General features: G+C 51.5%; 1 protein-coding gene across 1 annotated transcript; it reads right to left on the bottom strand.

Moving 5' to 3' along the window:
* Positions 1 to 12: 12 nt before the first annotated feature.
* lmbr1l (limb development membrane protein 1-like) lies at positions 13 to 27677 on the bottom strand. Its single transcript, XM_088633375.1, has 17 exons — positions 27245 to 27677; positions 21041 to 21125; positions 15544 to 15577; positions 15013 to 15152; positions 13262 to 13365; positions 12803 to 12929; positions 12648 to 12716; positions 11848 to 11912; positions 11656 to 11728; positions 11453 to 11536; positions 11265 to 11341; positions 10502 to 10579; positions 10355 to 10428; positions 9822 to 9912; positions 9090 to 9156; positions 7561 to 7722; positions 13 to 2963 (listed from the first exon to the last, which is right to left on the bottom strand). The coding sequence occupies exons 1-17, from the start codon at positions 27305 to 27307 to the stop codon at positions 2875 to 2877; spliced, it is 1482 nt and encodes a 493-aa protein (XP_088489501.1). The 5' UTR covers positions 27308 to 27677; the 3' UTR covers positions 13 to 2874.
* Between the last annotated feature and the right edge of the window lie 183 nt (positions 27678 to 27860).

Genomic DNA, 27860 nt, shown 5'->3' with positions numbered 1-27860 from the left:
GAAACGGACAGAAACAGGTCACAGGGTCACAGGGTCAGAGGGTCATCAGGCAGCACTCTGTCCCTCCCACCCTAATATTTATTGCACTTGTACTGTAATCCTATTAATGTAAACATCCAGATATCCCATAATAACCCCTCACAGTAACCAAGGGGAGTGCCACGCAGCGCTATGGCAATAATGTTACCATGCCTAAGGTGCATGACAGCCCTGGACACACCCTCTATCTTCTTACAGGTTACATATAAAACAACTCAAAAGTCATAATGAACACAACACATACAACGCCTTACAAATCAACACTAACAACTCATTACCTAAACATTCACATTCGCACTCAAATCTGGAAACAGACTCCATCTGCAGCTCATCTTATATAAAAATATATTTATAACACATAAATACACACACAGACAGAGAGAATAATAAATATTCTGGTTCAAATTATTTTCCAAACACTGTTCAGTTAGTTTTTTCATTTATGCAGCCTGATCTTGGTCCCATATGGGCAGCATGGGAAGGGGGAGTGACAGCTCCTTGGACACACCCACCTGCCAGAGCCATCCCTCTGCTGACTCACAGTGAGCTCCATGGAGCCCAGCAGGAGAGTGACAGCTGATAGGAGGAGAGGCATGTCCCTCAGTGATGTCACTGCAAGCCTGCAGGCATCCTGCAGCTACTGAATCCCCTAGAACTGGGAGTAATCTCAGCCCTGCTCACCTGAGGAACAGGTGCCCCATGTCCCCACCCCCCGGGAAACTCCGGCCAGCTGGTGCCACGCCCTGTACAGAGCCACTCAGCAGAATCGGTTAGTAAGGTTCCAATTGCCCCAATTACTCTAGATCTGATCCACATCAACTCCATCACACTCACCTGTTTGGAAGCCTCTCAGCCAGCTTGAAACTGCTACTCTCACTGGACTGAGCAGAACGTGAGCCACACTGAGCTGAATATCCGGCTATGACGGGAGGGGAACTAGCAGACCAGGCCTCGACAAAGAGAACCAAATAAGTCTTCAAGGTGAGTGCACAGTGCTTGAAAAAATGTTTGAACCCACATTTCACACATTTCATTTCACATTTCACATTTCACACGATCACATTTCACGTGGGGCCCGACTAGCTCCGTTGGTAGAGCATGAAACTCATAATCTCAGGGAAGAGGGTTCGTGTCCCACGTCGGACGCCAGGACCTCCATGTTGGAGGTTGGGCACAAGGCCAACAACCCTGTCCCGTAAAAAAACTTATGTTATGGAAACAGCAACACGATGGTGCTGCCCCTACATACCGGAAGGCATAACGGGTAAACATCCATCATCCCCACAGCCGTCTACACTGCTATACCCCCGAAATATCAACCCAAGTCTTGTGAATAAACTTCTGTGTCAGGCCCTGCAGCACACATGCAGGGCCCAGGCTGCAACACACGCTGTGGTGTTTGAGCATCCCCCATTTCATGCTCAGTGTTTTAGGGATTGATTCTTCGTCTCTCTTCACAAAGAGAGCAGGGGGCTCAAACAAGTCCAGTCCCCATGTCCCCCGAATATCATTCCCGTTCCTTCGTCCTCTCCCTCCTTTCTCCTCCCGCCTCACTGTTCTGTTCCTTTCCGCTGAATTAAGGGCTCCGACGCAAAGATTCGAAAGCACCATTAAAAAAGAAAACACACACACACACAAAGGTTAAAAAAATACTTCCAACAACAAAAATAGTTTTGTATGGAGAAGGTGTGGAGGGGAGTACTGCAGGACAGGAAGTGCGCGGCGGTGAACTTCCTGCCCCAGCAAGAATAGACTCCGGCGAGGCACAGGAAAGGAGGAAGTGATGTCATAGCAATGATGTCATAGTTCACAAGACCCCCACTGACTGTGTCTGGCAGCTCAGCATGAAGATCTGTCCATTTTGATATTGAAGTTCTTCCTCACACAGTGAGAGAGAGCAGGAGAGGGCAGATGAGTGTTAGGGAAGCCAGGAGTGACTCTGTGATTGTATGTTCACCTGGACACACTGAGACAGGTGAAGGTTTTTACCACCCCTTAAACTATAAGACATAGATGTAGAGATACAAACCACAAATCACTGCTAAGATACTGGACTGTTGCTTTGTTTACCCGGTAGAGAAAAAAATATAAAGCGTATTTTTAGTAGAAAAGAAACAAGAAAATATTACTTGTTTATCTGACAAGTAATAAGGAGAAATAAATAGGCAAAATAACTATCTAAAAATAACCTCTTGTTAATGTTACACTGAACATAAAATGAAATTCACAGCGACACTCCGGTGCAGATCAGAAACACTGATCACTGGGAGGAGAATTAAAAGCCCATTTCTTGTACATGTGCAACAACACTCATCTCGGCAAAGGTCTTATACTTAATTAGCACACTCATTTCTTTTAGTTGAAGGGGCAGGTTCAAATCTCATCCTCCCTCTGAATACAAAGTCGTAGGGTCACTCAGGAGACAGTTCAGATGTGAGGTACGTCTTAGCCCCTCTCTTTCCCAGTATAAAATTCAAGTCGTTTTCCAGAATTAGCAGCTTCTCAGGTAGAAGGCCACAGGTTCACAAGGTGTGATTGGTCCCAGGCAGAAGTTTCCTTGTACGTGATTGGTCAAACTTGGCAGCCTTTCAAATGCCATTGGTTGCCACTTTCTCCTGGCTCCTCCTGCTTATAGATTCATGGCAACACAGTTTCCCTTCTCTCGACTGTGGTCCCGTTGGCAGGTTCTGAATTAGAATTGCGTACATCCCAGGAGATTCCGAGGGTCTTTTGCACTAGGTCACCGAGGCCGCAGGAGTGATGACGTCACTGGCTGAGGCCCAGGTGAGAAGAGATGGTGTCACCATCTGAGGTTGCAGGTGAGAAGAGATGATGTCACTGGACATTTGAAAGCAGGCTAGTGGAGGCGAGCTGGGAGGAGGCAGCCCTGGCTCGTGACACAGGAAGCCGGAACCTGTGGAGACCTGGGGGTGGGAGAGGGGCCACAGAGAGTTTAATTAGCACGAGTGAATGAGACGGTGCTCACATGACACATACTACCGCGCTAATTAGTGATACAGGGAAACGAGGAGGGGAGAACGACTGAGGCAGGATGAGATGGAGAGATGGAGAGGGGAGGCTACAGAGTGGTTCAACTAGCAAGGCAAGGAGCTCATCTGGCAAGTTGGGCAATATCTTCAGCCAACTGTGAACTCAAGGGGGAGCTTTCAGGTTCGGGGTCTTGTCACCAGTTGATTCGACACCCTGCAGACACACTGACCCCCCAGGACCAGGACTGGACACCCTGCAGACACACTGACCCCCCCCAGGACCAGGACTGGACACCCTACAGACACACTGACCCCCCCAGGACCAGGACTGGACACCCTACAGACACACTGACCCCCCCAGGACCAGGACTGGACACCCTGCAGACACTCTAGTCCAAAACATGAACGTGATTGTAATCAATTTTATCCTGATTTAGGGGTGACTTCAAACAGCTTGCCTGCCCCAGGATGCAGCTGGATGGAGATCGTGGTCTGCTTTCTCGGGGGTCCCCAGTAGGGCCGGGCTGACCTCAGCGAGAGGAACCCCAGAGAACTTGTTGTGTGGGTAGCACACCCCTCTCTCCTGAAGGGTACAGGGGTACAGGGCCGCAGGGAGAGACCGAGAGGGCAGTCCTGCCCGTGTTGTTTGTACTGGCTGGAGGGGAAGGTGGGAGTAGGAGCTACAGACCCCCCCAGCGGGACCACAGCTTCCCCACCCATCACTCCCGTCCACACACACACAGAGGCCTTTCCTGAAGGATTGTGCTGTTTCTATCTGAGGAAAGACCAGCCCTCTGGGAAACAGCCACAGCGCACTCCGGTCTCCGCACACCGGACACACCGAACACACAGACACACACAGTCCGGTCTCCGCACACCGGACACACAGACACACACAGTTCGGTCTCCGCACACCGGACACACTGGACACACAGACACACACAGTCCGGTCTCCGCACACCGGACACACCGAACACACCAGACACACACAGTCCGGTCTCCGCACGCCGGACACACAGACACACAGAGTCCGGTCTCCGCACACCAGACACACTGGACACACAGACACACACAGTCCGGTCTCCGCACACCGGACACACCGAACACACAGACACACACAGTCCGGTCTCCGCACACCGGACACACAGACACACACAGTTCGGTCTCCGCACACCGGACACACTGGACACACAGACACACACAGTCCGGTCTCCGCACTCCGGACACACACAGACACACACAGTCCGGTCTCTGCACTCCGGACACACACAGACACACACAGTCCGGTCTCTGCACTCCGGACACACACAGACACACACAGTTCGGTCTCCGCACACCGGACACACACAGACACACACAGTCCGGTCTCCGCACTCTGGACACACAGACACACACAGTCCGGTCTCCGCACACCAGACACACTGGACACACAGACACACACAGTCCGGTCTCCGCACTCTGGACACACAGACACACACAGTCCGGTCTCCGCACACCAGACACACTGGACACACCAGACACACACAGTCCGGTCTCCGCATGCCGGACACACCGACACACACAGTCCGGTCTCCGCACACCGGACACACCGAACACACAGACACACACAGTCCGGTCTCCGCACACCGGACACACAGACACACACAGTTCGGTCTCCGCACACCGGACACACTGGACACACAGACACACACAGTCCGGTCTCCGCACTCCGGACACACACAGACACACACAGTCCGGTCTCTGCACTCCGGACACACACAGACACACACAGTCCGGTCTCTGCACTCCGGACACACACAGACACACACAGTTCGGTCTCCGCACACCGGACACACAGACACACACAGTCCGGTCTCCGCACACCAGACACACTGGACACACAGACACACACAGTCCGGTCTCCGCACTCTGGACACACAGACACACACAGTCCGGTCTCCGCACACCAGACACACTGGACACACCAGACACACACAGTCCGGTCTCTGCACACCTGACACACACAGACACACACAGTCCAGTCTCTGCACTCTGGACACACAGACACACACAGTCCGGTCTCTGCACACCTGACACACACAGACACACACAGTCCGGTCTCCGCACACAGGACACACCGAACACACCAGACACACACAGTCCGGTCTCTGCACTCCGGACACACACAGACACACACAGTCCGGTCTCCACACACCGGACACACACAGACACACACAGTCCGGTCTCCGCACACCGGACACACACAGACACACACAGTCCAGTCTCTGCACTCCGGACACACACAGACACACACAGTCCGGTCTCTGCACACCGGACACAGACAGACACGCACAGTCCGGTCTCCACACACCGGACACACACAGACACACACAGTCCGGTCTCTGCACACCGGACACACACAGACACGCACAGTCCAGTCTCTGCACTCCGGACACACACAGACACACACAGTCTGGTCTCTGCACTCCGGACACACAGACACACACAGTCCGGTCTCCGCACACCGGATACACACAGACACACACAGTCCGGTCTCTGCACTCCGGACACACAGACACACACAGTCCGGTCTCTGAACTCTGGACACACAGACACACACAGTCCGGTCTCTGAACTCTGGACACACAGACACACACAGTCCGGTCTCCGCACACCGGATACACACAGACACACACAGTCCGGTCTCTGCACTCCGGACACAAACAGACACACACAGTCCGGTCTCCGCACACAGGACACACCGAACACACCAGACACACACAGTCCGGTCTCTGCACACCGGACACACACAGACACACACAGTCCAGTCTCTGCACTCCGGACACACACAGACACACACAGTCCGGTCTCTGCACTCCGGACACACACAGACACACACAGTCCGGTCTCCGCACACCGGACACACACAGACACACACAGTCCGGTCTCCGAACACCGGACACACAGACACACACAGTCCGGTCTCCGCACACCGGACACACACAGACACACACAGTCCGGTCTCTGCACTCCGGACACACACAGACACACACAGTCCGGTCTCCGAACACCGGACACACAGACACACACAGTCCGGTCTCCGCACACCGGACACACACAGACACACACAGTCCAGTCTCCGCACACAGGACACACACAGACACACACAGTCCGGTCTCCACACACCGGACACACACAGACACACACAGTCCGGTCTCCGCACACCGGACACACACAGACACACACAGTCCGGTCTCCGCACACCGGACACACACAGACACACACAGTCCTGTCTCCGCACACCGGACACACAGACACACACAGTCCTGTCTCCGCACACCGGACACACACAGACACACACAGTCTGGTCTCCGCACACCGGACACACACAGACACACACAGTCCGGTCTCCGCACTCCAGACACACACAGACACACACAGTTCGGTCTCCGCACACAGGACACACACAGACACACACAGTCCGGTCTCCGCACACAGGACACACACAGACACACACAGTCCGGTCTCTGCACACCGGACACTCACAGACACACACAGTTCGGTCTCCGCACACAGGACACACACAGACACACACAGTCCGGTCTCCGCACACAGGACACACACAGACACACACAGTCCGGTCTCTGCACTCCGGACACACAGACACACACAGTCCGGTCTCCGCACACCAGACACACACAGTCCGGTCTCCGCACACAGGACACACAGACACACACAGTCCGGTCTCCACACACCGGATACACACAGACACACACAGTCCGGTCTCCACACACCAGACACACACAGTCCGGTCTCCACACACCAGACACACACAGTTCGGTCTCCGCACACAGGACACACACAGACACACACAGTCCGGTCTCCGCACACAGGACACACACAGACACACACAGTCCGGTCTCTGCACTCCGGACACACAGACACACACAGTCCGGTCTCCGCACACCAGACACACACAGTCCGGTCTCCGCACACAGGACACACAGACACACACAGTCCGGTCTCTGCACTCCGGACACACAGACACACACAGTCCGGTCTCCACACACCGGATACACACAGACACACACAGTCCGGTCTCCACACACCAGACACACACAGACACACACAGTCCGGTCTCCACACACCAGACACACACAGTCCGGTCTCCACACACCAGACACACACAGTCCGGTCTCCGCACACCGGATACACAGACACACACAGTCCGGTCTCTGCACACTGGACACACACAGACACACACAGTCCGGTCTCCGCACACTGGACACACACAGACACACACAGTCCGGTCTCTGCACTCCGGACACACACAGACACACACAGTCTGGTCTCCGCACACAGGACACACACAGACACACACAGCCCGGTCTCCGCACACTGGACACACACAGACACACACAGTCCGGTCTCTGCACACTGGACACACACAGACACACACAGTCCGGTCTCCGCACACAGGACACACAGACACAGCCTGGTCTCCTCACACAGAGCAGCCTGGGACACACAGACACACACAGAGCAGACTGACCGAAGGCACGGAGCAGCTCGTTCCGCACAGCCCGGGACACCTTGTTCATGAGGCAGGCAGAGGTGAGGCCGGCAAAGGCCATGTTGTACAGGAACACGATGTGGAAGTTCCCCAGCCAGTTATAGCGGCCGAAGTCACCCAGCAGGTCAAACCGCGTTATTCCTGAGAGAGAGAGAGAGAGAGAGAGAGAGAGAGAGAGAGAGAGAGAGAGAGAGAGAAACAGTTAGGAGGGGAGAGGAAGAGTAATAATCAGAGGCACAGCAATGTGACCGACATCAAAGATGAAAGAGGGAAAAGGGGCAGTTTAGGATGGAGAGAGGTGATCCATTTTGGCTCCACAAAGCAGTGAGGAAGCAGGAGCACTCTCTGCAGGCACCCAGCTCATAGAAAAAACAAAATGAAAGCTGTTACACATCTTACTGATAAGACATGTCAAAGCAGAAAAACAGTCTTGAAACTCAGACTTCCCAGTGTTCTTAGCTCTGGGCAAAGTGTGTGGTGGGCCAGACATTTCATTTTTTAGAGGCTCTACATAGAGCAAATCCACAAAAGGTGATTTCTGGTGCCACCTGGTGGTCGACACGAGTTTCTGCAACTTCTCCACTCAGATTCTTAGCCTGTCCCAGTCTACCACCTTGTGGCCAAAGCAGAGAATACATGCTAGTTGAGCAGAAATCTCAAAATCAGGTTCTTAGTGAAGATGGTCCACAGAGAGCCCACTGCTCTGTGCAAGTTTACTCAGTCCAGCAAGCCTGACTCACACGTCAGAATGTAGCAAAAATAAACAATCTCTTAAACACCATGGAGAAGCAGTAAAACAAGCAAACAAAACACTTAGATAGTTAAAAGTGTAGAATTCAAACCAATGGGTGTCATGTTAAATTTTATAAGGCAAAATTTAGGCCTGATTTAGAACATTGTGAACATTTTCAGTTACCACGTTATAGAAAAGATATTTCGGCTCTGAAATCAATCCAGAGAAAAGGGAGTGTCCCACACTTACAGGCTGAAGGAACTGAGTCTCTTTAGTCTGAAGGGAGTGTCCTGCACTGACAGGCTGAAGAACCTAAGTCTCTATAGTCTGAAGGAAGTGTCCTACACTGACAGGTTGAAGGAACTGAGTCTCTTAAGTCTGAAGGAAGTGTCCTACACTGATAGGCTGAAGGAACTGAGTCTCTTTAGTCTTAAGGGAGTGTCCTGCACTGACAGGCTGAAGGAACTGGACCTTTTTTGTCTTGAACAGAGAAAACTACAAGGAGACCTGATATAAGTATCCAAAATTGTCAATGAGACTGACATAGTCAACACAGCAGACTTCTGGGTCCTCAGAATCAAGTGTGTAACAAGTGGAAACTAAGGGGAGATGCATTTAAAACAGAGAACAGAAGGCGCCTCTTTACGCAGAGTTTTGGAAGTGTTGAACAAGCTACTCAGAAATACTGATGAAGTTAATACCCCAATTTACTTCAAGAAAGAGGCAAACAAACACAGAGACTTTCACAGAGTTATGTGGGACAAGTGTAACTTACCCAGAGTTCTGGAGAAGACTGGCAGTGCAGAGCTTAGGACCAGCAAAGCGACACAGTTGCCAATAATCTGAAGACAAAAACAGAGGGTCATCCTACAGCCCCACTGTGCCACTGAGTCACACCCCACTGCTCCACTCCATTCACGGAGTGTCACCGGGTTTTCATTCCAACCTGTTCACAGCTCCACAGTGGGTTTTTTTACTTAATTAACTATACAGTTATAACACTTCTAAGCAGGCAATTTAAAGTGACTTAGAGGTAAATGGACTTTTAATGAAGTGAATGTCTTGTGTAATCAACTGTAAAAGACCTTAAGAAAAACCCTTGATATGTCTAATCAGGTTAATTGTTAAATTGACTACTGAGGTTGGAACAAAAACCAGGAAATGAAGTCCTAGAGGAATGGAGTTTGACACCCTGTGTTCTACTTCTTCAAGAAAAGGAACAGACCACCAGTGGAACATTTCCTCTTAAGAATCTGGACTCCAACACCTTGGCCATCGTTTACAGGAGAGGCAGCTGTGATGGTTTAGTTTCAGGACTGCTGAACTGTTTCTCTCATTTCATAATAGGTTCTGTGGTTATCTGCTATTACTGTATAATTAGGGCAAATGTTGCTCTCACGACCAAAGTCCCAATACAAGGAAGTAATAATAGAAATAACAATAATCATCTTTATCTGAATACTGGTACGATTTCAGTTCAGGCTGGACGTGGGTTGTCATCTCGTACCTGTGTCAGTGTTGTGTCCTGAGTGCGGGGCAGCAGCCCAGTGAAGAGGGGAGAGCTGTAAAAGCCCACAACTGAGGACACCATTAGGTACCTGGCACCCCAGGGTCAAGGGTCAACACACTGACAGACAATGAGAACTTGAACACAATGAGAAACAGTGATAAACACAGGAACCTACACAGCCAGACACCCACAGAGACAAACACACACACACAGCGAGACATCCGCAGAGACACACACACAGTGAGACACCCACAGAAACACACACACAGCGAGACACCCACAGAGAGACACACACAGCGAGACATCCGCAGAGACACACACACACAGCGAGACACCCACAGAGACACACACACACAGCGAGACACCCGCAGAGACACACACACACAGCGAGACACCCGCAGAGACACACACACAGCGAGACAACCACAGAGACACACACACACATACACACAGAGCGAGACACCAGCAGAGACACACACACGCAGTCAGGAGGGAGAGACCTGTGTGGATAGGGAGTCAGTGAAGGATACAGGATGAGGACGACCTGCACTGTCGCTCCAAACGAGCCGAACATGGAGAAGGAGGCGGCACCGAGCCGAGGGTCCTGAGAGAGAGAGACTCGTTAGTATGGCTGGCACCAGTGTTGACCCTGTCCACCTGCGGTCAGTGTGTCTCACCTCCATCCCCCGGGGCATGGCCGTCTCATCGAACAGCAGCTCCAGCACATGGAAGCACACAATCAGGACACAGGCCCCCTGTAACACAGCACACAATCAGGACACAGGCCCCTGAAACACAGTACACAATCAGGACAAAGGTCCCTGAAACACAGTACACAATCAGGACACAGGCCCCCTGAAACACAGCACACAATCAGGATATAGGCCCCCTGAAACACAGCACACAATCAGGACACAGGCCCCCTGTAACACAGCACACAATCAGGACACAGGCCCCTGAAACACAGTACACAATCAGGACAAAGGTCCCTGAAACACAGTACACAATCAGGACACAGGCCCCCTGAAACACAGCACACAATCAGGATATAGGCCCCCTGAAACACAGCACACAATCAGGACACAGGCCCCTGAAACACAGCACACAATCAGGACAAAGGTCCCTGAAACACAGTACACAATCAGGACACAGGCCCCTGAAACACAGCACACAATCAGGACACAGGCCCCCTGAAACACAGACACACACGATCAACACACAGTCCCCTGAAACACAGACACACATGATCAGTACACTGCCCCCTGAAACACAGACATACATGATCAGCATGCAGCCCCTGAAAAAACAGACTAGACCGTGAGGGGGTCTGAACCCCAAACCCACTGGGCCATGGGGGGTCTGACACCCTGTGCGGACAGTGCTAGGCTGATCTACCCTGTGACGCCAGCAGGACAGTGTGCACAAGGGCCTCTGACTCACCGTCAGAGCGAGCAGCAGCAGCATGGCCAGGGGGTAGCCCAGGTTCCGCTGCCATGGAGACGCTCGCCTCCGCATCTCTGGGGGTAAGAGAGGACGAGACAATTTACTTGAGTATCATCTGCTCTGTTTACAAATGCCTGTCAGTCAGGAGATCGGCCATTGACTAGCTATGTCTGTTCATCCCTTACCCAGTGCGATGCGTTTGGCCTGGATGGTGAGGAACTCCTCCTTCAGAACCTCGATGTTCAGGCTGATCCAGCAGGAGGTTTTGCCTGAGAGACGGAGAGATAAAGTGACAGCAGATGATGTGAGCACCACACACTGATAGAGGCAACAACATAACTCAGACTGTGTCCGCCTGTCACCCCCACATCCCCTTCCCTGGACTCACGGGTCAGTTTCAGGGACAGAGACGCCTCTTCAAACACAGCACAGCTCATGGTGTCCTCCACATCCTCCAGGAGCTGGGCAGAGCAGGAAGAGAGAGGGAGGGAGAGGGGGAAAAAGGGGAGAGAAGGAAGTTAAGTACAAAGAAAGTCCAGAAATCAAGGACAGAGAGACGGGGACTTGTGGACGGACTCACCCGGGGCTTCACCAGCAGGCTCCCTGTCACACTGAACATGCGCGAGAGTCCGAAGGGCGTGCACACTGCAGGGACACAGAGACACAGGGTTAAGACACCCCCAGCACAGCCCCTACACTGTGCACACTGCAGGGACACAGAGACACAGGGCTCAGACACTCCCAGCACAGCCCCTACACTGTGCACACTGCAGGGACACAGAGACACAGGGTTCAGACACTCCCAGCACAGCCCCTACACTGTGCACACTGCAGGGACACAGAGACACAGGGTTAAGACACCCCCAGCACAGCCCCTACACTGTGCACACTGCAGGGACACAGAGACACAGGGCTCAGACACTCCCAGCACAGCCCCTACACTGTGCTCACTGCAGGGACACAGAGACACAGGGCTCAGACACTCCCAGCACAGCCCCTACACTGTGCACACTGCAGGGACACAGAGACACAGGGTTCAGACACTCCCAGCACAGCCCCTACACTGTGCTCACTGCAGGGACACAGAGACACAGGGCTCAGACACTCCCAGCACAGCCCCTACACTGTGCTCATTGCAGGGACACAGAGACACAGGGCTCAGACACTCCCAGCACAGCCCCTACACTGTGCACACTGCAGGGACACAGAGACACAGGGTTAAGACACCCCCAGCACAGCCCCTACACTGTGCACACTGCAGGGACACAGAGACACAGGGCTCAGACACTCCCAGCACAGCCCCTACACTGTGCACCCCGACACACACAGCCTGCAGGATGCGTGATGGCACAGACACACAGTGCTGGAGGAGGTACTTACACAGCAGCAGCAGGACCCCGAGCAGAGAGATGCAGGAGTACAGGTAGGGCAGGTAGCACTCCCACAGGTCTGAGAGAGAGACAGGCAGGTCATCAGGCCAGAGGAACAGAGGTGCAGGCAGAGACTGAGGGCAGGGCCACGGGGCCACAGCTCACCGTATAGACTGTCGCGGGCCGCGCTATCGTGATCGATGAGTGCCGACGCCACCCAGAGGATCCCCAGGACCAGCAGAGTGAGGAGCAGGAGCACCACCGCCGTCTCGTACACACGCGCCATCACGCCCTGTCATGCCAAAAACATGTCAATTACAGACGTAGCACTCAAGACACCTGCTGCTTTCCACAACACGGCTGCTGCACACAGGGGTGCCGAAATGTACTCGTCAGGTGTCCAACACGCAGCAACAACACTCCATCTACATGCTACTCACACACCAACATCATGATTATCATACACTGGCTCAGACATACTAGTTACATGTTACTCAGAAACCTACAAAAGCACAACACTTGATCATCAACACTGCAAACACTCGGGTTACAACTCATGTGTGGCCCAGTAGGGGGCGGCGGAGAGAGCACAGCGCACGAGACAGGCGAGGAAGACAGCGGTACCTTCTTGGAGCCGACAAAGCCCTCGGACTCGGTGAAGAAGTAGGCGAAGGGCATGAGGAAAATCAGGGAGAGGTTGGAGAAGAGGTAGACTAGGTTCCACAGCCCTGGGATTAATAGAGAGCAAACATCAGTCAGATGAAAGTTTAAAGCTCTGCCCTAGTGATGGGAATGTATTGACTCCCCCACAGTAAAGAAACTAAGGACTAGGAAAACAGCTGGAGATTGATGCTAAATGTAGATGTAGGCAAGTGCATTTTATTGTATGTTGGTAACAAAAACAAACTAGAGATTTAAGATGGAAATCACTGATCTTGAAGAAGCTACCTTTCACAAAGGTTTAGGATTGACTTGACATACATCTTAGAAACTCTGAAGAAACAATAAAAAGATGATCAGAATGTCAGGAAATATAGTCAAAGGTGTAGAAGTTGAATCCAGAGATGTTATGTTAAAATTGTACAGCGCCATAAAAGATTTAATTTAGACTACTGTGTGCAATTGGGTCACTGTATTACAAAAAAGATATTTCAGCTCTGGGATCAGTCCAGAGAAGAACCACCAATTACACCCTGGAGCTTAAGGGAGTGTCCTACACTGACAGGCTGAAGGAACTGAGACTCTGTAGTCTGAAGGGAGTCCCCCCTCTGACAGGCTGGAGGAACTAAGTCTCTTTAGTCTGAAAGGAGCCCCACACTGAAGGAACTGAGTCTCTTTAGTCTGAAGGGAGTGTCCTGCACTGACAGGCTGAAGGAACTGAACCTTTTTAATCTCAGACAGAGAAGACAAGTATCAGGTCCCCTCAAAGTATTCAAAATTCTCAAAGTCACTGACAAAGTCAATCAGAGTGTCATGTGAATCAACAGTGAAACATGAACAGTGGTCACAAGTGGAAGTTACAGGGAAGAGCATTTAATACTTAAACACTTCAGACAATGGATTGTGGGAGAAGGGAACAAGTGACCCTATGTATGGGCTAACTTATCCGTAGCCAGATCCCATCTTAGTAACAGGGCTCAGCGCCCCCTGTCTGTGGGCTGATATTTCTGCAGCCAGATCCCAGCTCAACGATAGTAGCTCAAAGCCCTCTGTTTATGGCTCACTTCTTAGTAACTATAAGAGTTTTAATCCTCGTGTGGATCCTTAGTGCAGAGATCCCCTCTGCAGAAAAGTACATTTGGATGTCTGGATGTTTTGTTTGCCTGCCTATGCAAATAAACATGTAAAACCTTAACGGATTCGCTCTGGCAAGCAGGGTCCTGGGATCTTCAGAGAGCAGGGAGTCAGGACCTCAGGTTAATGTGTCATCTGAAGGACAGCGCCTCCTACAGCACAGAGTCCCCCATCACCACACTGGTTGCTGGTTTGGAAATTCTGGTCCAGAGGGAAGTGCACCTCCTACTGGTCCAGTAGCACCACTTACAGCACAGACCTGATTTACCTGCAAAGTCTCCAGTCCCAGTCCCAGCCTCAACTAGCTCCCGACAGGTGACGAAATCCATCTACAAGGTGGAATTGCTGCTGCTCCCAAGAGTGGAGAAGGCGTGTGCTTGGCATGCGGTGAGGAGAAGGCGTGTGCTTGGCATGCGGTGAGGAGAAGGCGTGTGCTTGGCGTGTGGTGTTCCCTGAAGATATGCATGTGTGTGTAGATGGCATGTAGTTTGTGTGTTATGTGTTTAGAAAGCGCGTATTTAGTGCCTGGTATACATGTGTAGAATGTGTGTGGGTGGCGTGTCATGCAGTAATCTGCTCACCGTGGATGAGAGAGCCGTTGAGCCACTGCATGTAGTAGCTGTGTGGGAAGGACAGCAGAATCTCATTGGACAGGATGGAGAGTGGGAGGAGGAGTACAGCACACACGGAGACTGCCAGGGTGAAGGTGCACAGCCACAGCCTGGGAGAGAGCAGAGCAGACAGGGGGAGAGAGGGGAGAGAGGAGCGTGAGGAAAGAGTGAAAAGACAAAGGTCAGTCTCAGCTGCATGTAAACTATGCTCTAGCAAGACACCCTAAATGACAGGCCTGTACATGCTGTAAGAGCCTGCCTATGCAAGCTGTCACCACAGCACACGCGTGTAACTTCACTTCTCATTCACAGAGTCACACCTGACACAGCACACACATGTAATGTTACTTCTCGTTCACAGAGTCACAGCATACGTGTGTAACTTCACTTCTCGTTCACAGAGTCTCTGGGCTCAGAGCTCAACACACACAGACACAGCACACGCATGCAACTTCAGCTCTTGTTCACCCAGTCTCTGGGCTCAGTGACAACAGGACTTACGCAATTGTGTTGACGGTGGCATCCTCACTGTCATCTGAAACAAGCAGAGGAGAACAGAACGTTTACATGGTGAGTAAAGGCTAGGGCTTTAACGAAAGGTTACCCATGGGGTCAGCCTGGTTGCTACAGTAGTTTACTGAAGCTGATTCTAGATTGATTGATGGCTGGACCACCATCAGGTCCACTTTGTGTTTTTCTATGACTCACAGAACATCAGAATCTAGAACAAAACAACAGAAAAATACAGCAGCAACAACACAACGTCAGTGCACCTGTGCAACAGCGTCACCCGCAGGAAGGGAGATGGACAAAGAGTGAAGGAGAGAAACAAGCAGGTCCTAGACAGGCAGTACACAGTGACCAGGGAGAGAGCAAGGAGAAACTGACCCTGACAGAGTACAGGCTCTGTGCCCACAGCCTGGCCATAGAAACTGGACACAGAGAGACCTGGCTGTCCAGAGAGGACAGGCTCAGTGACCACAGCCTGGACATAGAAACTGGACACAGACAGACCTGGCTGCCCAGAGAGGACAGGCTCAGTGACCACAGCCTGGACATAGAAACTGGACACAGACAGACCTGGCTGTCCAGAGAGGACAGGCTCAGTGACCACAGCCTGGACATAGAAACTGGACACAGACAGACCTGGCTGTCCAGAGAGGACAGGCTCAGTGACCACAGCCTGGACAAAGGCAGACCCTGTTGTTAAAGGTGGGCTGTTCCAGTGTGTTTCACTCAGGGGGAGGGAGGAAGAGGAGCGAGGGAGGAAAGGGGTGAAAGGTTGTGCTCTACGGTTTCCACGGCGGTGCAGGAAGCCCAGCTCTTCCTGACAGGCAAGCTGCATCGGAAAAACAATAGGAAATGATAAGCTACACTGAGCTGGTTTCCAAAGTCCGAGAGGATTAGAAACAGCCGCACGCCCGCTGCGGCGCGGGAGCTCGGGATGGCGGAGGAGCCGGGAAAACGGCTCCCCGTCAGCGGCGCAGTCCTTCTGGACAGCACCCGCTCCGCACTCCTTCCTCCTGGGACGGAGATTGCGATGCTGGCAGTGCCTTGCTTCAGAAACAGGGGGCTGAGCCGACTGCCTGCAGCCGTCAACACCCGCGTGCGTCAGACAGAGACAGGGCTGTTTCCACACTCCGTCCCAAAATACCAGCGCCGCGCTTCCATAACCGCCAGCGCCAGGAATGCCCCTGTGTGATAATAATACCTGCACTAATACATAGTGTCCCGGACTCCGACTCCTCTGGCCTCTGCGCTGCACACAGTCCAGTGTTACAAAAATAATGTGCGATGTGTGACACTGTCGCTGCGCTGTGCTATCCTGTTGTTCTGCTGTGCTGCACTGTTGATCTGCTGTGTTGTGTTACACTGTCACCGCGCTGTGCTACACTGGCGCTGTGCTGTGTTATGAAACACTGCCATTCTGCTGTGTTGTGAAACACTGTCATTCTGCTGTGTTGTGAAACTGTCCAGGTATCTGTTGGTTTTGATTTCCGGAGGGAAGCTTTTGAAATAAACGATGACCAGGGTGGGAGGGATCTGCAGCAATCTTGGTGGCCCGATTCAGCGCTGTAGATTTGTACAACACGGCGAGGGATGGAAGGTTGCAGCCAGTCACTTTCTCAGCACACCTGATAACGCGCTGCAATCGGTTTTCGGACTGTGCACAGTAGCGGAGCCAAACCAGGCGATGAGAGGAGCAGTAATCACACTCTCAATAATGTCTCTGTAGAACTGTGTGAGAATAGGTTGTGCAACGCCAGGCTTCTTGAGGTGTCTCAAAAAAAGTACATGCGCTGCTGTGCTCTCTTTATAATGGAAGCGATGTTGTCACCCCAGCGGAGAGTGTTTGAGATGAGGGTGTCCAGGAATGTGCCTGATTCCACCACACTGACAGCAGTGTCCTTGATTACCAGGGGGGAGGGTGCCGGGGGATGCTTTGTGATAAGGCCTGTAAGAGTGGGATCGTCTGCAAACTTGAGTCATCTAACCGAGGAGTCAGCAGGAGTGCAGTCATTGGTGTACAAGGAATGGAGCAGAGGAGAGAGCACACAACCTTGGGGTGCGCCTGTGCTGACAGCTCGGCAGGCTGAAAGATCGGGGCCCACTCGAACATACTGCTTCTGATGAGTCCGGAAACTAAGAATCCATTTTGCAAATGGACTGATTAACATTCATATCTGACAGGTTGCTCAGTAGTAAATCAGGAATTGTGTTAAATGCTGAGCTGAAAGCCACAAACAGGATTCTAGCGTACATGCCTCTAAGGTCCAGATGTTGCAGGACAAAGTGCAGGCCTTTATCCACAGCGTCGTCCACTGACCTACTGGCCTTGTATGCAAACTGCAGGGGATCAAGGTGGGGAGCAGTAAGTCTTCAGGTAGTTGAGAATCAGACGTTCAAATGTTTTCATTATCACCGACGTTAGTGCGACGGGTCTATAGTCATTAAGGCAGGCTATCTTGTCCTTTGTTGGAACAGGAACAATGACAGAAGATTTGAAGCAGTCTGGCACTGTGCACAGGGACAATGATTGACTGAAAAGATCTGTAAAGATGGGAGCAAGTTGGCCAGCACAGTGTTTTAGTGTGGCTGGAGATACACAGTCAGGTCCTGCTGCCCTTTTCCCGTTTTGCTTTATGAATAGCCTTCAAAACACATCCTGTTCTTTGATTAAAAGGCCCTTCTCAAGACTTGTGAATGGTGTCAAGTCTTCCTGAGAGACCGAGTGTGAGTGGGTGTGGCACTGCAGTTCAGTGGGGGACAATAGCTCCTCTCGAGGACGTGAAATATCTGGATGAGCCGTGAGACGGCCATGGACACAATCGTTGGAGAGACTTTGTGTTTCAGATCTACTGTAAAATGTGTTATCTGGTAGAAACTGATCAATCTGAGGGGATATCCTTTTGTAATTGGTAACACTTTGGAGACCTTTCCAGACAGACAGACAGTCTTTGTTAACAAATTGTTGTTCCAGTTTGTGCTTGTAATTCCTTTTAGCAGATCTTATTGCAGAATCGAGCTGGCTCCTGGCCTGTTTGCAGTGGTCCCTGTCACCACTTTTGTGAGCTGCTTGCTGTGCTTTTCGAAGGACTTTGTGAACCATGGTTTTGCATTGTTGTATTGAGCAATAATGTCTGTGGGAATACAAACCTCTTCAAAGAATCTAATATATAATGTTACAGGGGAACAAATAATAGGTTTATTCCAGGCTGAAAAAGAGAAGAAAGAAAACACATTTCAGCTGTGGAGCCTTCTTCACCCGAAACGTTGTGTTCTCTCTCTTCTCTTTTCAGCATGGAATAAACCTATTTCTTGTTCCTTTGCAGCTTATGCATGCTGATGCAGCTACCTGCCTGAACTACTTCAGCCTATGATGTTACAGTGTCTGTAAGATCACTGATGTTGCCACAAGCACTGTTAAATACATCCCAGTCTGTTCAGTCCAAACAGTCTCTGAGCTCCTCAATTGCAGCAGTAGTCCAAGTGCGCACAGATTTCTTGCTGGGTTTTGTTGTTTTAACTTTCTGTTTGTATGCAGGGGGCGGCTGTCCCATCGCGTGGTCTCAGTTCCCCAGGGGTGCTCGAGCTATAGCACAGCACATGTCTTTTATTGCGCCATAACAATGATGCAATGCTTTCTCATCTCTAGTTGGACAGGTAATCAACTGTTTATATTTTCGTGGCTCCTTGGTCAAGTTAATATGGTTAAAATCACCCAATATAATAATGGGAGAGTTGGGATGGTTGTTTCCCAGTTTTGCGATTTGACCAGGCAACAGCTGCTGTACATCCAAAGCATTTGCCTGAGAGGGGATGTATACACCAACCAGAATTATGGAAGAGAACTCTCTAGGAGAGTTAAATGGTTTGAAATAATAGTCAATAGTCCCAGATTAGCAGAGCAGTACTTTGACAACACAGTAATATCATTGCACCTGTTGCTATTCACATAAAAGGTCTCTGGGCTGTGTTACACTGTCATTCTGCTGTGCTGTGTTACACTGTCTACGTGCTGTGTTACACTTCTCTGTGCTGTGCTACACTGTTGCTGTGCTGTGCTACACTGTTGCTGTGCTGTGTCACACTGTCGCTGTGCTGCGCTGTGTCACACTGTCGCTGTGCTGCGCTGTGTCACACTGTCGCTGTGCTGCGCTGTGTCACACTGTCGCTGTGCTGTGTTGTGCTGTGTCACACTGTCGCTGTGCTGTGTTGTGCTGTGTCACACTGTCGCTGTGCTGTGTTGTGCTGTGTCACACTGTCGCTGTGCTGTGTTGTGCTGTGTCACACTGTCGCTGTGCTGTGTTGTGCTGTGTCACACTGTCGCTGTGCTGTGTTGTGCTGTGTCACACTGTCGCTGTGCTGTGTTGTGCTGTGTCACACTGTCGCTGTGCTGTGCTGTGTCACACTGTCGCTGTGCTGTGCTGTGCCACACTGTCGCTGTGCTGTGCTGTGTCACACTGTCGCTGTGCTGTGTTGTGCTGTGTCACACTGTCGCTGTGCTGTGTTGTGCTGTGTCACACTGTCGCTGTGCTGTGCTGTGCTGTGTCACACTGTCGCTGTGCTGTGCTGTGTCACACTGTCGCTGTGCTGTGCTGTGCTGTGCTGTGTCACACTGTCGTTGTGCTGTGTCACACTGTCGCTGTGCTGTGTTGTGCTGTGTCACACTGTTGCTGTGCTGTGTTGCTGTGCTGTGGCCCCCAGGTGTTTTCACTCAGCACTTCCCCGTGTGAATGTGACTGTGAGAACAGACATGTCCCTGCAGGCCTGGCCCAGCAGAGCAAAACACTATAAATCTCTGGGGCACAGCGAGAGAGGTATGTTTGTTTGGGGTTGAGGGTAAACATGTCCTTGAATTCATATAAGAATTAAGGTTCAGATGTTTTTAGCCTTCATTTGTCAGTGTCGCCTGACTGGCTTTGACACTGTGCCATCAACCTGCCCAGAAGACGAGCGACTGCACATCGAGCTTGTCTGCGCAGAGACAACAGTGCCTTCACATTCCCCTGCCAGTAGGAATGCAGGCTCTGCACCACCTCACCCACTGGGACACAAGACACTGGCCTGCTGCAGGACTCAAAACAGACAACACACACTAGCTGAGTATCTGACCAGGGTGAGAGACAGCACAAAGAGAAACAGACCCTGATGAAGTACGGGCTCAGCGACCACAGCCTGGACATAGAAACTGGACACAGACAGACCTGGCTGCCCAGAGAGGACAGGCTCAGTGACCACAGCCTGGACATAGAAACTGGACACAGACAGACCTGGCTGCCCAGAGAGGACAGACTCAGTGACCACAGCCTGGACATAGAAACTGGACAGAGAGAGACCTGGCTGGAACAGACAGTGAGCCTCTCAGTTAATAACAATGATATCTTGCTTTTTATTTTTGCATTGTAACTAGTCATGTCATGTCAAGTAAGCAATATTTGAATTTCATTTTGAAACAAAAAGAGACCCTCCCGACACCCAGCCCCGCAGTGGCCACCTGTGATGAAGTCGGCGCTCTTCTTGAAGCGAGTGATGACCAGGTAGGACAGGAAGTAGAGGCTGGAGAAGAGCAGGACGCAGATCTGCAGGCAGACAGAGGGAGAGACAGTCGGGTCAGTACAGCCTGGCCTGGGAACAGCCTGCCTAGGTCCAACCAGCTGGGAGCACAGGAGAGACACAGACAGGCCTGGCTACCCAGAGAGGACAGGCTCAGTGACCACAGCCTAGACATAGAAACTGGACACAGACAGACCTGGCTGTCCAGAGAGGACAGGCTCAGTGACCACAGCCTGGACATAGACACTGGACACAGACAGGCCTGGCTGCCCAGAGAGGACAGGATCAGTGACCACAGCCTGGACATAGAAACTGGACACAGACAGACCTGGCTGCACAGAGAGGACAGGCTCAGTGACCACAGCCTGGACATAGAAACTGGACACAGACTGACCTGGCTGTCCAGAGAGGACAGGCTGTGCTCCCACTGCCAGCAGGGAGAAGCAGAGACTAAGATACACTTTCTGCTGCACTGTGACAAATACTCTGGGATCTGACAAACATTCCCTATTGTGAGTTGAACCCTCTAGTCGGGGGGTGGATCTGAACATGCCATCTTGCAGGTCAATAGATCAATAGATCAATAGATCAATAGATCAATAGATCAATAGATCAATAGCCAGAGCAGGGAAACTGCAGTCTTGCAGTCTGGAAGGTCACCAGAGAAGAGACTGCTTCAATCATTTCGAGATCCCTGGTGATCAAGGAGTCATTGAAATTTCAATAAAAAAACCTTCAGGACGAACTGCCTTTGCAGAGTGAGCTGGAGACAGAAATGCACACAGAAAGCATTGCAGTGCAGAACCAAAGCCGGAAACCCAAGTCCTGTGGGCCATCTGCGCTAACCTCTGTGCTACTAAAACCAAAGCAACTGAACAAAACCTTGTGTTAAAAATCCCAGGTGGACTTTGGTTGATGTCGCTTACGGAAAGGCGAGTCTCTGTTAAGGAAGCAGCAGAGACCACTGGCTAACAGTATTCCAGGAAGGAGGAACTGGCTCTCTCCACAGGCTTTCCGCATATTTTCCTGCTTTTCCAAGCAGACTTCTACAGAGGCAAGAGTCAGGGGCTGCAGAACAGTCATCACTGGCCTTTTCCTGTCCACACTGCGTGGCATAGAGAGCCTTGTGCATGCTGCATCCATACAGACCTGCCCCTGGGCAAGCTGGCACGCTAACTGAGCTGGCACGGACAGAGCGAGTGTGAGCAGCCCAGCACACAGAACTGCCCCCGGACAAGACGGCACACTGATAGAGCGAGTGTGAGCAGCCCAGCACACAGAACTGCCCCCGGACAAGACGGCACACTGATAGAGCGAGTGTGAGCAGCCCAGCACACAGAACTGCCCCCGGACAAGACGGCACACTGATAGAGCGAGTGTGAGCAGCCCAGCACACAGAACTGCCCCCGGACAAGATGGCACACTGATAGAGCGAGTGTGAGCAGCCCAGCACACAGAACTGCCCCCGGACAAGACGGCACACTGATAGAGCGAGTGTGAGCAGCCCAGCACACAGAACTGCCCCCGGGCAAGATGGCACACTGATAGAGCGAGTGTGAGCAGCCCAGCACACAGAACTGCCCCCGGACAAGACGGCACACTGATAGAGCGAGTGTGAGCAGCCCAGCACACAGAACTGCCCCCGGGCAAGATGGCACACTGATAGAGCGAGTGTGAGCAGCCCAGCACACAGAACTGCCCCCGGACAAGACGGCACACTGATAGAGCGAGTGTGAGCAGCCCAGCACACAGAACTGCCCCCGGGCAAGATGGCACACTGATAGAGCGAGTGTGAGCAGCCCAGCACACAGAACTGCCCCCGGGCAAGATGGCACACTGACTGAGCTGGCACAAACAGAGCCACGCAGAGAAACCGTGAGCGTCCTGTACAACAATGTCTTAGCGGCATGAGTCTGCGTCTGGCAGAGGGCCCAGTGAGGTCTGAGAGGAGCAGAAGAGGATTAGAGCCCAGAGTACTGCCTGGGGTATTAACTGAGTCAACAAAGGGTCCTCTGTCCTGGCTGGACTGCTTGTCCCAACCCTGCGTCCTAATCCAGGTCAACAGCAGGAGGAGAGAGGCCACTGACCACAGGGGCCTACACCACACCAGTGCAGGAAGCAGCCACTCTTTAATCTGCTGTCCACTACAGGACAGTACCGTCCACTACAGGACAGCAGATTAAAGAGCAGGCACAGTACTGTCCACTACAGGACAGCAGATTGAAGAGCAGGCACAGTACCGTCCACTACAGGACAGCAGATTAAAGAGCAGGCACAGTACTGTCCACTACAGGACAGCAGAAGTAAGGCCTAGAGTAACAGCATCAAGAACAACCAGCCCAGCAGATCACACACAACATATTAACATCTTTTACTGTGTCTCTCCCAGAACCACCCCGATCTCAGATCGTCCTGATGTCGGGCTTTTTTAAACCACGCCTTGACGTACCTTGAAAGGTGTCACGTAAAATGAAGGAGATTATCATTAATAGCACCGAGCACAGCCACGTGAGCCGTCCAGGTGCAACAGGAAATCATCTGCATATGCAAATATTCCAACACACATTAAAATAACCTCTCGGAGGCTGGGCCACCAGCAAACTGTTCACTGTGTCCAATTACAGTATTGGTCTCCCTCCTGTGCCCAGAGAAGACGGAGGCTGTGTTTTAATTATCGTCTTTATGAATACACAGCACCCTGCCCTCCTGGCACCCTGCACCCAGGAAGACCGACAAGCCCAGAGAGGAGCAGGCTCTGCGCCCCACCGCGGTATCTGGTTCACACAGAGAGGGCGATGGAGAGAGGGGGAGGCAGGTGCACACAAACAGAAAACTCACTGAACCAGTCCATAAACCCAGAACCGCTCCTGGGAAAAAATTCCAAACTGACAAAAACTGTCCGTCCAAATTCCAGTCATGCTATAGAAGCTGTGAAAACATTATCCGTGTGCAGAGAAAAACACAGAATAATGTGTGCAGGGCTGAATTAGGCCAGTACCCACTGCTAAGAAATAGACAGAAGAGAGCAAGAAAATATTAGTTACAACTAAAAAGCAGTGACCCAAACTCCTACCTGTGCTGATAGGCATTTACCAGTAATGGGCTAATTTCCCCATTATAGGCTATCCAGCGTTTCAATATTTTCACAAGACCACATAGAGTGCAGTTCGTGCTTGGGGAAAGTCCAGGAATAGCATTTGTAGATTTAAAGCCCAGATGAGCCAAGACCTGAGGACAAAGAAGATTCCCCAGCTGGTCCTGAAGCTCACTGACACCAACCAGCACCAGGACAGCTCAGCCAAACAACACGAGTCAGAGTCAACCACAGTACAGACACAGACAGACCTAGGTGTCCACACAGCACAGCCTCAATGACCACAGCCTGGACATGGAGAGACAATGGCTATCCAGAGAGGACAGGCTCAGTGCCCACAGCCTGGACATAGAAACTGGACACAGACAGACCTGGCTGTCCAGAGAGGACAGGCTCAGTGCCCAAAGCCTGGACATAGAAACTGGACACAGACAGACCTGGCTGTCCAGAGAGGAGAGGCTCAGTGCTCACAGCCTGGACATATTGTAGAAACTGGACACAGACAGACCTGGCTGCACAGAGAGGACAGGCTCACTGGCCACAGCCTGGACATAGAAACTGGATACAGATAGACCTGGCTGTCCAGAGAGGACAGGCTGTGCTCCCACTGCCAGCAGTGAGAAATAGAGATAGAGATTAACTTTCTGCTGCACTGTGAGGAATACTCTGGGATTAGAGAAACATTCTTCTCTAAATAACAAATCTAATCTCAGAATTCCTGCTCCTGGCAGAATCAGAACTGTTTCTAATCCTACTGGGGGAGGAAACTCAACTGAGCTGCAGCCCAGGATGAGATCTCCTGTCACAGCATGAGGAACAGAGACTAAGTCTCTGAAATAAATAATATTTTTTGGTGGTTAAGACTTATTGTAATTAATAAGCCATGTCAATAAAGCCCTTTGGTTTTGAATTCAAATTTCATTGGAAGAGGAAGGAAGAGACGGGCAGGAAGAGAGACTGTGTTACACATGGTTACTACACCAGGCTGCATTCATGTCCATTTAAGTGTCACACGCGATTGCAAAATTGCTTTGGTAATAGTCAGGAAAGAGAATTGGACTGAATTTGTCCGAGATAGTGAGGGGGTGAGAAAGAGTGAAATACTAGTGTGCGGCGGGTCCAAAGGTCTGAGCTCAGTGCTGCCTTGTACAGTAGTGCTGTGCTGAAGTCCACAGACAACTGAGCATCTCCACGTCACTCACTGCCACTGCACTGTCAGCACAGTCCAGACCGGTATAACACACCACAGACCACACCAGTATAACACACTACAGACCACACCAGTATAAAACACTACAGACCAGTATAACACACAACACACCACAGACCAGACCAGTATAACACACAACACACCACAGACCAGACCAGTATAACACACTACAGACCCGTATAACACACTACAGACCAGATCAGTATAACACACAACACACCACAGACTGGATCAGTATAACACACTACAGACCAGTATAACACACTACAGATCCGTATACACACAACACACTACAATCCAGACCAGTATAACACACAACACACCACAGACCAGATCAGTATAACACACTACAGATCCGTATAACACACTACACACCACAGACCAGATCAGTATAACACACTACAGATCCGTATAACACACTACACACCACAGACCAGATCAGTATAACATAGTACAGATCTGTATAACACACTACACACCACAGACCAGATCCATATAACACAGTACAGAACAGTATAACACACAACACACCACAGACCAGACCAGTATAACACACAACTGATCCGTATAACACACTACACACCACAGACCAGATCAGTATAACATACTATAAACCAGTATAACACACTACACCACAGACCAGACCAGTATAACACACTACAGATCCGTATAACACACAACACACCACAGACAGGACCAGTATAACACACAACACACCACAGACCAGACCAGTATAACACACAACACACCACAGACCAGACCAGTATAACACACTACAGGTTAGTGGAACATGCGACAGACCAGACCAGTATAACTCACTACAGACCAGACCAGCAGAACCCACTACAGATTAGTGGAACACACTACAGACCAGTACAACACAGCCAAGAACAAAATGACACACGCGAGACTGGTGCAACACACTACAAACCAGTTCAGTGCAACACAGCTCAACCCATCATAACTCACTACAGACAGGGGCTCTTACTACTCCCCCAAGGCTGTCAGAGCACTGTGCTGAACACGACCTCTTTATTGGCTGTGGGGGAGGGGGCTACTGCAAGCTGTAAAGTAAAACAGCCTGCCTGGTTCGGCCACATATGGACCAGAGCAGTACAGCCCTGTCCAGAACAGCACCATACGGACCAGTACAGAACAGAAGAATACTGTACAAAACAGCACAGTACAGCCCGGTCTAGAAGAGCTCAGTACAGAACAGGACAGTACAGCCCAGATCAGACCAGTACATTTTATGCCTCTCAGTCCCTCCATTCTCTCATGCTCCCCACCTTTATTCATACAGTCATGCAAACAGCTACCTTAGCAGTAATCAGCAGTAATAACCCCTAATGCGTGCTGTGCATGCCGACAGAACACGGAGTCGTCTTCACTCTGCTCTGTCCGACGAAGGGACAGACCTGGAGTGTCACCTACAGATTCACCCGGCCGGCCTGCGCGTTTACCGACGCCTCTGAACGTCCTGCTCCCCTCCCAGTTCGGACTGCTGTCAGAACCGCTGTCGGAACCGAGCCCGTGTCTCCCCTGGCGGCGTTTACTCCGCAGCCGCGATCGTGACGTACAGGGGCGTTCTCTTTTCACAAAACGACACCCTGACCTTAAAAACAGGACTGAGCGTTGTCCTCTGCGGTCTGCACCCTGCTGACCCCGTTTCAGCCGGACGCCCGTCGCCCCCAAACTGAGACCACGTCACTCTCGCGCTCCGCTCAGCCCATCTCAGCGCTGCGCCAGGGATACCGGACTTCGCTGCGGCTGTGCAGATTCCCAAAACATGCCATTTCTCTGTACTTGAACAGCAAGATGAAAAGGTGGCTAGCACTCACGGTGATTTCTCGGACTCGGTTGTGGAACAGCTGCTCTCTAACAGTCACGTCGTCTGCTTCCATTCTCCGCAATAACCATGTCGTGAGAGTTGCTCAGCACACTGGGGAAAAAAAACAAAAAACACACGGACGGATCCACACGATGGTTGTTTCTTCTTCGGCTTCTCCTACGAGGCTTGCATTTCTGTAAACACAGCCGCAGAGATTCCCAGCGGCTCAGCCGGCCCCCGCGTACCCTAACAACCAGCTCCGACTCCGAGCGCACACGCTCTTGGGGAAACAGGGAGTCGGAGTCAGAGCACGATCCTGCTGCCAGCGGGACACCCATTGGGGGCGTGGCTCCGCTTCGAGTGGGAGGTGTCATCTGGGCGAAGGCGGGGCTTCACTATATCGGGACACATCAGAGAGTAGGTGGATCTGCTTCCATACAGGGACGCCTCCAGGGTGATATGGGCGGTGACAAGAACGCTGCAACTCCCATTAAGGGGAGGGGCGAAGTGTCTTCCTTTGATAAATTGAATTTGTAGTCCCGCAGCGGATTGGCCGAGAACAGCCAGGCTACAAGTTATTGGCCCGCCGAGGCGGAAGGCACCTCCAGGAAGAACGTGATTGGTGT

This window comes from Lepisosteus platostomus, chromosome 1 (genome assembly GCF_059453375.1).
Source record: "Lepisosteus platostomus isolate fLepPlt1 chromosome 1, fLepPlt1.hap1, whole genome shotgun sequence".
In the NCBI taxonomy this organism is placed as follows: Eukaryota; Metazoa; Chordata; class Actinopteri; order Semionotiformes; family Lepisosteidae; genus Lepisosteus; species Lepisosteus platostomus.
Note: the sequence above shows the minus strand (reverse complement) of the source record. Positions and strands in the feature narration are given on the sequence as shown.

Bases quoted from the DNA above. Each gene is read 5' to 3' on its own strand.
- lmbr1l (XM_088633375.1), bottom strand. From the start codon at position 27,307: ATGGAAGCAGACGACGTGACTGTTAGAGAGCAGCTGTTCCACAACCGA. The intron at 11,913-12,647 runs GTAAGTACCTCC...GTGTCCCTGCAG, and splicing joins CGGGGTCCTGCTGCTGCTGT to TGTGCACGCCCTTCGGACTC. The intron at 7,723-9,089 runs GTAAGTTACACT...TCTCTCTCTCAG, and splicing joins AGTCTTCTCCAGAACTCTGG to GAATAACGCGGTTTGACCTG.